Source organism: Perca flavescens, chromosome 7 (assembly GCF_004354835.1).
Source record: "Perca flavescens isolate YP-PL-M2 chromosome 7, PFLA_1.0, whole genome shotgun sequence".
NCBI lineage: Eukaryota > Metazoa > Chordata > Actinopteri > Perciformes > Percidae > Perca > Perca flavescens.
This window is the reverse complement of record NC_041337.1, coordinates 16856217-16869635: the sequence shown is the minus strand read 5'-3', so window position 1 is coordinate 16869635 and position 13419 is coordinate 16856217. Positions and strand designations below refer to the sequence as shown.

General features: G+C 39.4%; 1 protein-coding gene across 1 annotated transcript; it reads right to left on the bottom strand.

Annotated features, from left to right (window-relative positions):
* Positions 1-640: 640 nt before the first annotated feature.
* On the bottom strand, positions 641-13419 carry LOC114558932 (solute carrier family 26 member 6). Its single transcript, XM_028583234.1, has 19 exons — positions 13274-13419; positions 12275-12414; positions 10482-10592; positions 10224-10396; positions 9940-10104; positions 8239-8391; positions 7934-8016; positions 6521-6668; positions 4552-4665; positions 4016-4093; positions 3821-3916; positions 3609-3715; positions 3431-3500; positions 2391-2483; positions 2135-2245; positions 1676-2026; positions 1476-1530; positions 1109-1239; positions 641-981 (listed from the first exon to the last, which is right to left on the bottom strand). The coding sequence occupies exons 1-19, from the start codon at positions 13417-13419 to the stop codon at positions 955-957; spliced, it is 2352 nt and encodes a 783-aa protein (XP_028439035.1). The 3' UTR covers positions 641-954.

Below are 13419 nucleotides of genomic sequence, written 5' to 3'. Positions count from 1 at the left end.
AACAATCAACTAGAATAATTGTGAGCAATAAGCACTCTCAAGGAAATATGTGTGTTTTGTAATTTATGTAACACTTGACATTGTTTACATTGCAGTTACTAATCTAAGTAACCAATATTTGAGGATCCCTGAAACACATTTCAGTGTTTTCTGCAGGTTGAGAATTATTTGTGATGGGAAGCCCTGACATCCCACCTGATAAACACTCAAGAGTTTTTTAGGAAAGTACTGTAATTTTTCCAATTTCTATAATTGCACATTTGAATGGACTTGTTGATTATGGCTGGGAGAAAATTTCTTTGGGTGGGCTATCCCAAAAATAGAAGGGAGCTCAAGAGGAATCAGACGTGTGAATACAGACTATAAATACACTCACGTTGTGTTTAAAAGTTGCTGCTCATTTTCAATGTAATGCCTATTACACTATTATCTGCAATGAGTGAGAACCTCTACCAGAGGGAATGGTCCGACCAAATCAATGACAAATGTTTACATTTGACTGATTCATTGTGAAAGACGTGCATTGGTTCAAGAATATAGAATGGCAGGCAAACTGTTGACAACACCTCTAACATATGAGTTTCCCACTGAACCTTTTACTCTCTCTACTCTCTCACACAGGCTATAAATACAGACTCCTATTAGTCCAGTGTTACATTCTCCCACTCAACCCCCGCCCCTTCTCTGTCTCTCACACACACACACACCACAGAGCGAGAGAGCTGCAATGACGTATTGCTGGCTGTCTCATTAGAAGATATCATAAAAAGCCTGTTGCCACAGAAACGGCTCCCTGTATTTCCATGGCAACCAGCCGCCATGTCAAGGTGGTGCATTCTCCACTACTGAAGGGGGAGGAGACAATGACGAGCAGTAGTGAGCAATAGAAAAGCCAGCAGTCTAACAAGAGGAGGAGGAAGATGGTGAGAGTTGGAACAGCCTGACCCCTGCTGGTTACATCCGAGTGCTGCAGGATACATCCTGGAAAAATTTGGGAGATTCAGGGCTGAGGGTAGGAACATTTCAGAATATATTACAGCAATGACAAGTGATAAGTGAAGCTGAGAGAGCTCCGAACTGTAATTAATATTCAGAGTGATGAACTCACAAGTACGAAGTCAGTCTGCCCCAGTTTCTTGAGACTATGAAGCACCGCATCATGAATTGTGACAAAAAGCCTGCTCTTTGGGATGGACTCTGAAAAGAAACCTGCCCTTTCCAGCTGCTCCACGACACATGCTAATATTTGACCACACAGGAAAACATGCATGACAATGAGCGGTCTTATGAATGCTTGAGACAGAAAGAATTTTGTGATTATAGAAATAAATATTTATGTTTGACTGATGTGTCCCACAACTATGTGGCTCCACTGAGGCTGAGAACTTGACACATTGATTATCTAAAGCTCCAGTGCCTATACTCCGCATTAAGGATATTACGTTTGTCTCGGTTTCGTGTGGTGTGCCACTCACCTTGGCAGCCTGCTAGATAGATGTCCACATCAATCTCTCCAAAGTCCCTGAATATCTGGTAGAAAAAAGACCAATATCACTTTATGTCTGTTTTTGTCTTCATTCTTTTAAAAATGTAAATGGACACTTTATTCACTTATTTGAACAATTGATTGTTAAATCAATAATGTTAACGAACACAGATCCTGGCAGACACATACATTTTTCAAGGTCTTCACAGTGACTGTGTCCACAAAGCTGGTTGTCGCAATGTCCAAGATGATGCTGTGCGTAATCGATCCGCAGGCCTTTCCCTTTTTCTCACCACCCGGTTTCGATACTTGGGTGATGCTGTCAAAAATGTGGCTCCCCGTGTCTGAATCTGAGTCCGACATGGTTGTGTCATCTTGGTAAGCCCTGTTCACTTGGCCTTTACTATGGCCATGTGTAGAGGTATCTGTCAGGCTTAAGGCTACAACATTCCCCTGGCTCTGTTCCTTAACTCCTGCAGAGACTTTCCTCTCGTTCACCTCTGAGAATGTGCCATTGGACAGGTGGCTGACTGCTTTTCTCTGCCAAAAGGAAAATAAAAATGGGAATAACTATTAGTGACTTATCAGTTTAAATCCATAATTTGTGTAACTTCATATATCTCTAATGTGTCATTTAGGATATCATACTTGTTTCTTCGCCTCCCTTTTAGCTTCCTTTTTCTCTTTTTGTTGTTTACGTTTCAGCTTTGCGTCTTGTTTTTTCATTGCAGTCAGCAGCTTCCCAATTTCAAGTCCACTCTGCACAAAAAGCCAAGCATCACATTAAAGAGAGAAGAGGGAAAGTTAGACGAGTGAGAGTGATAATGGAAGCAATTAAGGGTGCTGTAGACAGCAGACAGGGATTACATCTTGAAATCAAATGCAAGCCTACACGCAAACACACCTTCTCTTGCAGGGCCTCCAAGTACATCTCAGCATTAGCGTAGTAGATAGTTGTAGATGAACGGAAGATTTTAATTCCTGGAATCTCTTTAGCCTGTAGTGACACATCATGAAGCAGAAGGGTTCAGAAACGTCCACCCTGTTCTGTTTTTATTTTCACTATGTACCTCCCCCAGGTATTGTTTGACTAAATGGAGTTCTTCTACTACCTAATGACTGAAGGTTGGGCTAACTCTCTCCACAGAGTGTTTCTGTAAAGGGTCAGTCCACCAACATTTCAAGGGGGGAAAGAATATTTTCTCATTTACCCTTTACCCCTAGTTGTATCTTGTAACACAGATAGTTTTCCTCTTGTGTGGACAATTTTTAAGATATTGGACCTGATGCTATATGGAAATAGTATTACAATTAATCCTGAGGTCGACATGAATGTCTGTGCCAGATTTCATAGCAATGTCTGTGCCAAATTTCATAGTTGGCAATAGTTTTTAATAAACACATTTCACCACATATTGGTGCTAGAAGAAAAGTTAGGTGATCATCACGTCATTAGGATTCATCCTCTGCAAATGATGAATGTCTGTACAACATTGTTTGCCAATCCATTTGGTCGATGTTGGCATCTGTCAGTATACGTGAAAACCTGTACCTGCTGGTGGCGCTACAGGAAAAGTCAGGGGGTCACCAAAGTTATTAATATTTGTACCAAATTTCATGGCAATCCATCAAATAGTTGTTAATATATTTAAATCTGGACCAAAGTGCTGGATTTACTGAACAACAGTGCCATACTTAGCCAGGCAGCCTGCAATTCCACAGCAATATGAAATTATTTCCAATGAGCACTGCTGACAGTGAACTCTGTAGATTACTGAACAACCTAGACTCTGAATTACTCAATCCAAAGCTATCTACATGGTTAAATACTACAAATGGTAAGTGAGAAAATATCTTCTCATCATTTTGGTGAACTGACAATTTAATTTTCTGTGGATGAATATGTTACTGAGCATCTTTAACTTCTCACTAAAAGACTCTTACCTCCTTGTAGGTGTCTGTGTCCAGATACAGGGCAGTGCCTCTCACATGGCCCAAGATAGAGTAGCGTGGTCTGAAAGGTATTTACCGTAAATGACATCGTTATTGCAGCTCGATGAAAATCTCATCAAAATATATCAGTGTTTAAATCAAAAATTAATAATTAGTGGCATGTAGTTACAGTTGTGTTCTAAAGATGACAGTGAGCATGGAAAAGCCAATGGCGACAGCCAGACCCAGGTCCAGGTTGAGCAGGAGTGTGCTTGTGAACGTGACCAGCCACACCAGCTAGAGGGCAGCATGAACACTGACAGTTAGCAGGGTCAAAGTGCTATAAGGTTTGTATATAATATATAACTGACCAAATGAGTCTTATAGAGGATGAAGTCGTACCAGATCAACCTTGTTGGTCTTCCACAGCATAGGTACGTCCATGAACTGCATAAACATTCCTTTCAAATTAACAAACACTATTGTGGATAATACAGCCTGAGGAAGACAAACACACAGATGTATTGGCATATACCCACAACCTTATTGATTGTTAAAAAATTGTGCGGAGAAAGATACTCATTATTAGAGTATAACCTTGGGGAGGTCTGAAAAGAGAGAACCTATTTTCAAAACTGTGATGAGCACGATGATGGACGAAATCACTCCTGCAACCTGACAAAACATAAACACACACACACAAACTTATTATATAATAAATGGTCTTGTGGTCAACATAAGACTTACATGTTATTCGAGGTATATGTGCTGCGTGTGCACATATGTCCATTGGGGGGGGGGGAATCAATACAGCATAGAATCGCAATATATTTCCGTGGCAATACAGTATCAATCTTTAATTATATAAATTGCACATGACAATTTAACTTTTTGGTACTAAAATACCAAAATCAATTGCTTTTTTCAGTCCACTAGATGGTGCAGTTGAGATTTAAAAATATATATATTTTTAGATAAAACAGATGTAGAATTGCAATAATAAGAAATAGAATATTGCTATATGTTTAAAATCGCAATAATATTGTGTCGTGAAATAAGTATTGTGATAACATTGTATTGTGGGAACTCTGGTGATCCCCACCCCTAATGTCCATGTGTGTGTTTAGGCCTACTTGTGTCTTGCCCCCTGTGCTCTCCTGGACGAGGCTGCGAGACAAGGAGGAAGTCACAGAGTAACACTGAAAAAAACTGCCAACAGTGTTACAAAGACCCAAGGCAACCAGTTCCTGGATAAAAGAGAAACAGCAAACAGACACAACGTTTCAGTTTAAAGTAAAAACATGCACATTTAGGCTGAGAAACAGATGAATTTTCATATTAAAGGTGCAGTAGGTAAGACTTCTAAAACTAACTTTCTGTCATATTTGCTGAAACTGACCCTTTGTTCCAGTAGAACTACATGAAGCAGATCATTTCCTCTGGCACCACCTACAGCCTGTAGTGTGATTTGCAAAAATCCATAGCTCCCTGTTCAGATGCACCAATCAGGGCCAGGGGCGGGGGGTCTAACTGCGTGTCAATCACCGCTCATGAAAACGCATTCTTTCTCCCTTGTGGGGGGAGGTGCTTAGGAGACCATTTTGGGCTTTAGCAGAAAGGGGGAGGGACTGAGAAGTTGTTGATGTTCAATTTTTTTGGCTAAATCCTGGATCTTTACAATCCTACCTACAGCACCTTTAATACTGAAATGTGATGCAATAAATATCATGGCCTTTATTCCACTACTATACAGTATATATATATATACATATATATATATATATATATATATATATATATATGCCTGTAGTCTTTACCTTCGGGTTAATAACACAGTGTACTATTCATTAACTTTATGGCCATGTAGCATATTTAAGACACTTGATTACATAAAGCGTGTTGAGAATAAAGAGAGATTAAATAAAAAAAATAAAAAAACTTCTGTCTACATGTGCAGAATTGTAGAGAAAGCACAGATTGTTAGAGGTTCTTCCTTTGTGTGTGTGTGTGTGTGTGTGTGTGTGTGTGTGTGTGTGTGTGTGTGTCTATTTCCAGGGGTACATTAATAGTTTTTTCAAATAAAGCGATGACATGGCCTGATGTACTTGCAAAGGAAAGAAAGTGTAGTTCAATCTCAGGCCATTGTTTGGCATAAAGAATGAATAATCACAGGAGAATGAACAAGAGAACATCTCCATGATACATACTCTTCTGTAGTACCTGTCATCTCTTTTCTACATGCTTGTTTCATGAAACGTGTCTACATTTTATTCAGACAATCACTTCTCATTAACATTTCCCAGATGCACAACAAGTTATCAAAAGCAGAACTTTATTGCTATCTTGTGAATATAAACTGCAAAATAAATGTACTGTAACTGCAATTATGGGTGTGGCACATATGTATGTGTTCAACTGTGAGGCAAATCCTGGATGGCTTTGTAACATGATATCATGCACTGTGAGACGTTTAAAGGATTATTACATTTAGAAATGGTTTAGTATAATTATTGGCTTGAATGCATCTTTGGCTAACTCCTTGAGAGGTTTAGGCGATCAAATTTCAGCCTGTCAGTACAATTATGATATAATTCAGAAATTGATGTTGCATAAAATGACTTGGAGAAACTTGGAGAAACAAAAGAAAAATATTTTTTCTAAATTGCACAAATATGCAATATGAAAGATGAAAAATTATTTCTCAAATTAAAAATTATAATTTGAAATTAACTAAGCACCTGAAAAAAGTACAAAAAGAAACATAGGTCTGTGAAGTTATTCATGGCTCTGTTGTCAGGGTACAGCTTTATTCAGGATTACTTTATTTTTTATGTGATAGTCATGACCAACTGTGAACGAGAAGAGAATATACACATATTTGTATATTCAAATGTGTGTGTGTGCTTTGGTGAAACACTCATAAAATTATACAAATGCACAGCTGAATATTAAGTTATTCTTCTACTGACTGACATCTGGAATAAAATGTGCTACAGGCTAGTGTGTGTGTGTGTGTGTGTGTGTGTGTGTGTGTGTGTGTGTGTGTGTGTGTGTGTGTGTGTGTGTGTGTGTGTGGTGTGTGTGTGGGGGGGTATTCCTCACCTGATTGCTATCCACCTTGTAGCCATGTTTGAGGGCAAATGTTTTGCCCAGAGAAATGTTGATGGCATAGCTCACAATGGCCAATGCAAAAGCATCACCTATCACTTGTGAGAAAAATGTGGCATTTGGAGCTTGAGGGGCCTTGAGGCTAGAGCCGGAGGAAAAGATCAATGGTTCAGGTGTTTAGCACTTTTATCTTGTACAGAGTCCTGACGCACAGGCAGATCCACAAACAGGACAATAGGACAGCTAACATTATTATCAGGTTGTTAAAAACTCTTGACTTTAAAATGAATTTTAATGTGAATGTCTCAAACTCTAGCGGCATGTGTGACCCGTTGCTGACTTTCAGTCTTGGGGCTATTATTTAACATATAATATGGAATCTGCCTAACTTCAATACTATAGAAAGACACCCAACCTTTTTTTTCTTCTTTCTTTTACCAAAAATTACCAATATTAGAATTCCATTAATATCAAAAGCTCCTATTAGCTTGTCTATGCATTACAATGATCTGTTATTATACCCTTTGTTTACACATCCATGTTTTATGCCTAGGGAAAAAAACGTTTCCACCACAGGAGCTTCAGATACACTGTGACTAGGGTTGGGTACCGTTTGGATTTTTATGTTTCCGATTCCGAACAAAATAAATGTTGTTGAGTTGGTATGCCAACCAGCTTCAAACTTTAGCAGCATATTTGCCTTCTCTGGCAAGATACTACACCTCTCCTGACTCATGGCATGTCCTGCACAGGAGAAAACTCTCAGATGGTGTCCAAGAGGCCTGTACACACAGGTATGAGTTTGAAAGGGCAGACAATTTGGGGAGGCTGTCCCACCTCCCCACCACCAGGCTACAGGGTCTTGTCCTGAACGATAGACTGCAGGGAGTGGTGCAGAGAATGGTTAATATGCTTTTACGTCCATTTTGGTGAGCAGGAACATTTACGATAGCTAGCTAACGGTAGACTACAGAGAAAGTCTGATATTTTTACGTCTGTTTCGGAGCGTGTACAAAAAGCCGTCTATCAGCAGTGATTGTAGAGTGCATCTCGGAGAATAGCGCGGACATGCGCTGCACACCGCGAGCGGGCACGTGCGCCACTCTGCAGAAAAAGGAGAAAGAAAAAAAGAGTCTGCCGCTCTCCAGAGCGACAGAGGGAAAATATTTCAGTTGGAACCGAAATGAGGAACCGAAATTTGAGTTTTAATCCAGTGCGAATACTACCATTTGCGTAGGTTTCGGTACCCAACCCTAACTGTGACCCTGTTTCTTTGCAGGCTGTGTAACGTTGTCTTATCAACAGCAACATATCTCCACAACCAAAAAATGTTGTACTTTTGTGTCTGTGATCTTATGAACAGTATTGCACTAACACCACATTTCAAACACACAAAGATGACCTTACCCACTGGGAATCTCTCCAACCACATCAATGCTGTATTTACTCGTCAGTCCACAGAAGTGGGTGATAATTGTTGCTGCTATGATCTGTTGAAAAAGGGCACAAGGAATGTTGGTTCTGTATGTGGGGTAAATCATTACTTTAAGAACACACAAGTCCTCTTTTTGGCAAGTGTAAACAAGGTCATCAGTACCTCAGTCCAGTATGATCACTGTGGTAAAGATGCCCCCTGCTGGACTATTAAATGAACATACCTGCTGTATAAATGAAAAAAAGAAAAGAGGGGAACAGCAAAGCAGGAGACGTACCACTACGATTTCTATCGGGATGGGCATAGGCAGCTTCTGTCTGTAGCAGGTATTGATTTCTTTGACCACAATAAGAACAAAGAGCGCAACCAGGCTGACCAGCAGCTCCGGCACTTTAGTCTCCAGCAGCAGCCAACAAACATTCACCAGAGTCTGGAGAGGAGAAGAATGGAGGAGAGAAGGATGACTTCTTAGAGACTGTCACAGGTGTATTTTTGTTTTTACTCAACTCTACTCTGATATTCATATTTTTAGAGACCCCACCAGAAGGATTAGTCCATTACACCTCAAGCAGGGAGAAGAACAGTTTATTATATATAATGGTACCTAGTTTTCCCTGCCAACCTCTACCAAACGTCAAACTAAGCAGAGATCTAATAAACCGGAGTAACTGAAAAAACCTGTGTAGGTGTGCTGGGCCTTTAAAAGTAAACAAGTATTAGTTCTGAAAAGTATCTTAAGGGGATAGTTCAACATTTAAAAAAAAAAATTATTATATTCACTTTCTGGCAGAGAGTTAGATGAGAAGATCAACACTCGCATATGTGCAGTTTCAATAAAAGGATACAGCTAGTTAGCTTATCTTAGCACAAGACTGGATTGAGGTGGAAACAGCTAGCCTTGTTCTGTTCCAAGGTAACAAAATCCCTCTACCAACACATTATATCTAATTTATTTATGTTTTGTACAAAAGTGTTTTCTTGGTAAACTAATAGGAGCATTAACTGCTTGATGCTGCTGGTTGCGTGGCAAATGGTTGTCCTGGACAAGAAATAGTCCAGAAGCTACATAACCATCTGTAAAATTGCAAATTGTGGTTTTTATACTTGTTTTTTTTTTTTTTACTCATTAGCTAGTCCAGACCAATGGAAGTACAGTACATTTCCAGGATAATTGCCTGACATCCCTTACCGTCCGCTCTCTGTGTGTTGCCGTTCTCAAATTCTGTTCTCTTTGGGAAACAACCTTCAGCTAGCAAGCTGAAAATGGCAAGTTTTGAAGAAAATTTTGATCGTGCAACAAGGCAGGCCTGCCTCGTTCTTTTGGGGAATTATTGTAAAGATTTACAAAGAATTTGTTTACGGCATTTACTATCTAACTGGGACGTTTTGGGACGGATTGCTGGGGATTGCTCTAAACGTAGTACACATGGCGATTCACTGGTATAAGAAAATGATGTTTAACCATGTTAAATAGATCACGTTACTGTATTCATTGTGTGTAATATTGTATGTGGAGTTTTCTTCTCCTATCCCAGAATGTGTGGCTTAGCCAGACCTTAGGCTACTCTTCACAGTGCTGATAAGATAGGTCTGGCAATGCAATACTACTGAATATTGTGTTCATTTTTGAGTTGGTAAGGTGCTGGTAGGTGGATTTTGTTACCTATGTGCAAGCTGCTGGCTCTAACTTTATATTTAACAGACACACAAGTATTTGTCAGTCATTCCCAGAATGATAAACTATTCCTTTACTGAGGTTCTTTATTCGACATTCAGAACATTGATATAGTAGCAAACAAATATTTGCTATGTAAAGATGTAGTGAAGTAATGGCGTCCTGAGCAGAGAATTACTGGTAGAAGTACTGGTACCAAAAGTGAGTTGAGTCAAGCCAAACTATTCAGTTGAAATGAAGCATTAGTCTATCAATCTCTTGTCAGTATCCATATGTGAATGGTGTAATACATAGTATACTCACATAAATAAGAGAGAACGGACCAGTGAAGCGAGCTGGCATGACACCAAAGAGGTACTTGAGCTGGGAGACGCATACATGGCATGCTGATCCTGTGGTGTAGCCTCGGACCAGTGGCTCAGACAGGTAGTTCACCACAAAACCAAACCTCCCCACACCTAACAGGATCTTAGAATGGTAAGCGAGAGTTATCAAAAGTAGTGAAATATGACTTAAAAGGGTTGTTCAGTTCGTCGATACAGTGACTTAAAGTTTTCAATTTGGTCAAAATGGAAAGACCAACATACCTGAAAGATTCCGGCCAAGACTGTGACGGAACATGCTATCTGTACTCTGAAAGCGTCCCGTGCATCGAGGTCCACACTTCCTGTCTGATTAGTGCCATTTACAATAAAGTTACTATCTGGTGCCAGCCTCTCTGTCACACTCCCAATCATGATGCTGATCACAGCAAACGTACCTGAACATACAAAATACAAGCGTTTATTTATGTTCTTTCAGTAAATTGTAGTCACTGCCCTCTTCAAAGACATCTTTTTACTCACCTACTGAGATGTGTCTGGAAGTACCAAAGATGAAGTAGACCAGCACCGGGTATAAGGAAGTGTAAAGGCCAAACACTGGGCGTAAGGAAGCCAGAAGGGCATATGCCATGCCTGGTAAAAACAAAGAAATAAGAAACAAGTGATTCACAAATTCAGTGATAGAGTTGCTGTTTAAAACATTTTAATAAATTTGGGGAATTTACAAACTTGCTTTCTTGCTGAGCGTTAGATGAAAAGATCAATACAGTACTACTCTCATATCTGTTTGTTAAATATGAAGCGTTAGGCAGGAGACAATTAGCTTAGCTTAAAACAAAGACAGGAGGCAGGTGGAAAAAGCAGCCTGTTCTCAGGAACCATACTTCGAAAAGCTACGAACATTTTTTTTTTTTTGCTGTGTGCACCACATTGACTGCTTCTGTATAAGAATGCGGCAGGTCACATAGGGAGGATGGGTGGGCATTAACATACAGGACTTACAAGCCAGAGAGTGGATTTCGCTTTCTGGGGAAAACAGAAGATTTTCATCCAGGAAATGCATGTTCCTTGGTTTTAATAGTGTTAAAAGTGTTTTAATACAAACGACGATCTTTTCCTAAACTTAACTAGTCATTTTGGTGCCTAAACTTAACTTTTGTCACCGCATAACGGTCACTTTTTCTTGCCTAAACTTAACTGTAATCTCCGCCGAAATGACCGGCAGCTCGCAGTGCTCTGTACCCAGCGCACAGTCACCTATTCTGGGGTAACTAGACCACCAACTACTGCTGACCTGACGGAGCACTAAGACCGGCAACTCGCGGTGCTCTGTACCCGGCTCACAGTCACCTATTCTGGGTTAACTAGATCACCAACTACCGCTGACTTGACGGAGCACAATGCAGAGCACCGTAGTCAGTGGCACGAAGTTCTGCAGCGGCTTATGTGTTGGTTTCATTGCTTATCTGTTTTTAATATGATATATATATATACTGTTTTTTACTGTAAAGTGTCTTTGAGTACCATGAAAAGCGCTATATAAATAAAATGTATTATTATTATTATTATTTTATTTTTAAAACAGCTAGCAACTGCCACTCTGTAGCACAGAGCTCTGTTACCGATGTCACGTGACTAGTCGGAGGTCTCCTAGTTTTCTGATCATACGTTTTAGTTTTCATATGATATCATGAGAAAACGTTTAATCCGTACACAAATTAAAATTAAGTGTGAAAACAAGAACTTTATATTTAGCTTCATATTGAACAGACGCATTTTCCAAAATGTTGAATATCCTTTCTATTGACAAGTTTGCTAGGTTTGTGAGGTGCGATGTGGATAAACTCTGAGCTCCCTCCACTGTAGGCTACACATTAGGGTTGCATGAAATGAGGAAAATATGCGATTTGCGATAACATTGTTGAAGATCGCGATAACGATATTACTTGCAATAAATAAACAGATCTTAAAGTGCACTCAGTTCCGCATTTCTTCTACTTTCAGTATTCTGCTAAAATACAAAAAAATTACTTGTTGAATTTAAAACAAATCAAAAGAAAATCATTTCCAACATTATTTGGTTTAACAAATTGAACATTGAAATGAATATAACAGACATGACATGAAAAAGAATGACAGTTACGTTTTAAAGTGCAGTTTTCTACTGATATTTTCTTTCAACTAACAAAATCTCTGAGTGTCTTTCACGATATAACACAGCCTTTCACGATGTGTTTATTGCGCCAGATGATATCACAATAACGATAAAAAAATGATATAATGTGCAGCCCTAGTACACATTCTTTCATACAAACCCTGTGGTAGATGCATGATGCCCACACTGCAGCCAGAGATCAGGTCCCCTATAACATTTTCTCTGATGGAGTAGTGAGGCAGCCAGCTGAGAACAGGGACACAGCTCAACGCTGTGCGCTTCAGCCTGGGCACTGAACACCTGCAACAGTCATCCCAGTAATATATTACTTACCATTTATATGAAATAACTTAGCACACAATTTCACTTTTAAATTATTTACCCATGGAAGTGTCCATCTGAAAAGTCTTTAACTTTAATCTTCTATAGGTTCAAGATCAGGTTACTTTATTTGTACCCTTAGGTAAATTTGAACTTTTAAACTGTTTGCTTCACATATTAATGATTCTTTATCATAAAATGAGACTTGTAAATTGTAACACCTGCTACAGTTTTTATCAGCTGGCCCTGTAAAACAGTGACAGTGGATAACACCGGCCTATGTGCTACTGTTCACTTCTTATGGCGGATAGCCTACACTGTAGCAATGAACTCAATATTAAAATGTAAGCATGCCTTTGGGTAAACAAATATTAAATATATTTCCAAGAAGAGTTTTAGCAACTTGTTACACTAACACTAAGTTTTGTCCTCCTCTGCTAAAATGTAGATTACAATTCACTCATTGTCTTAATTTAATTGGGAATATTTGATCTTAAAACATGTCCAGTGGTATTGTGATTTCATAAAAATTGGTTTTAGAAGTCGTATATGATGCGTCACAGGTTATCATGAACGCTTCCAACTAAATAAAACTGACCATTGTTCATCCACTGTTAGTAAAAGACTGCTGGTTAAGTGAGCATTTAGAGGTGCAGTGAAGGCCACACACACACACACACACACAATTGCAAGCATACACAAATTCATTCACATCCACAAACACACACAAAAGTATCCTTTTTGTCAGTTTGTGTCATTTGTTTATCAAAGTGTTTTCCAATTTTCTCATTAGCATTTCACACCTCCATCCCTAGAATCATCTCCTCTTTATCTTTACCTCAGGGTCTCTTTCGCCCGCTCACTCAGGGTTGGTTTAGTGGACCACGTCCTTTTTTGTGCCACTTCATCCAGGCGTAACTCATCCAGAACCTTCCTCTTCACAAAATAACCCCCACCTGAACAGTCCCTCTCCTCAATGTCCAT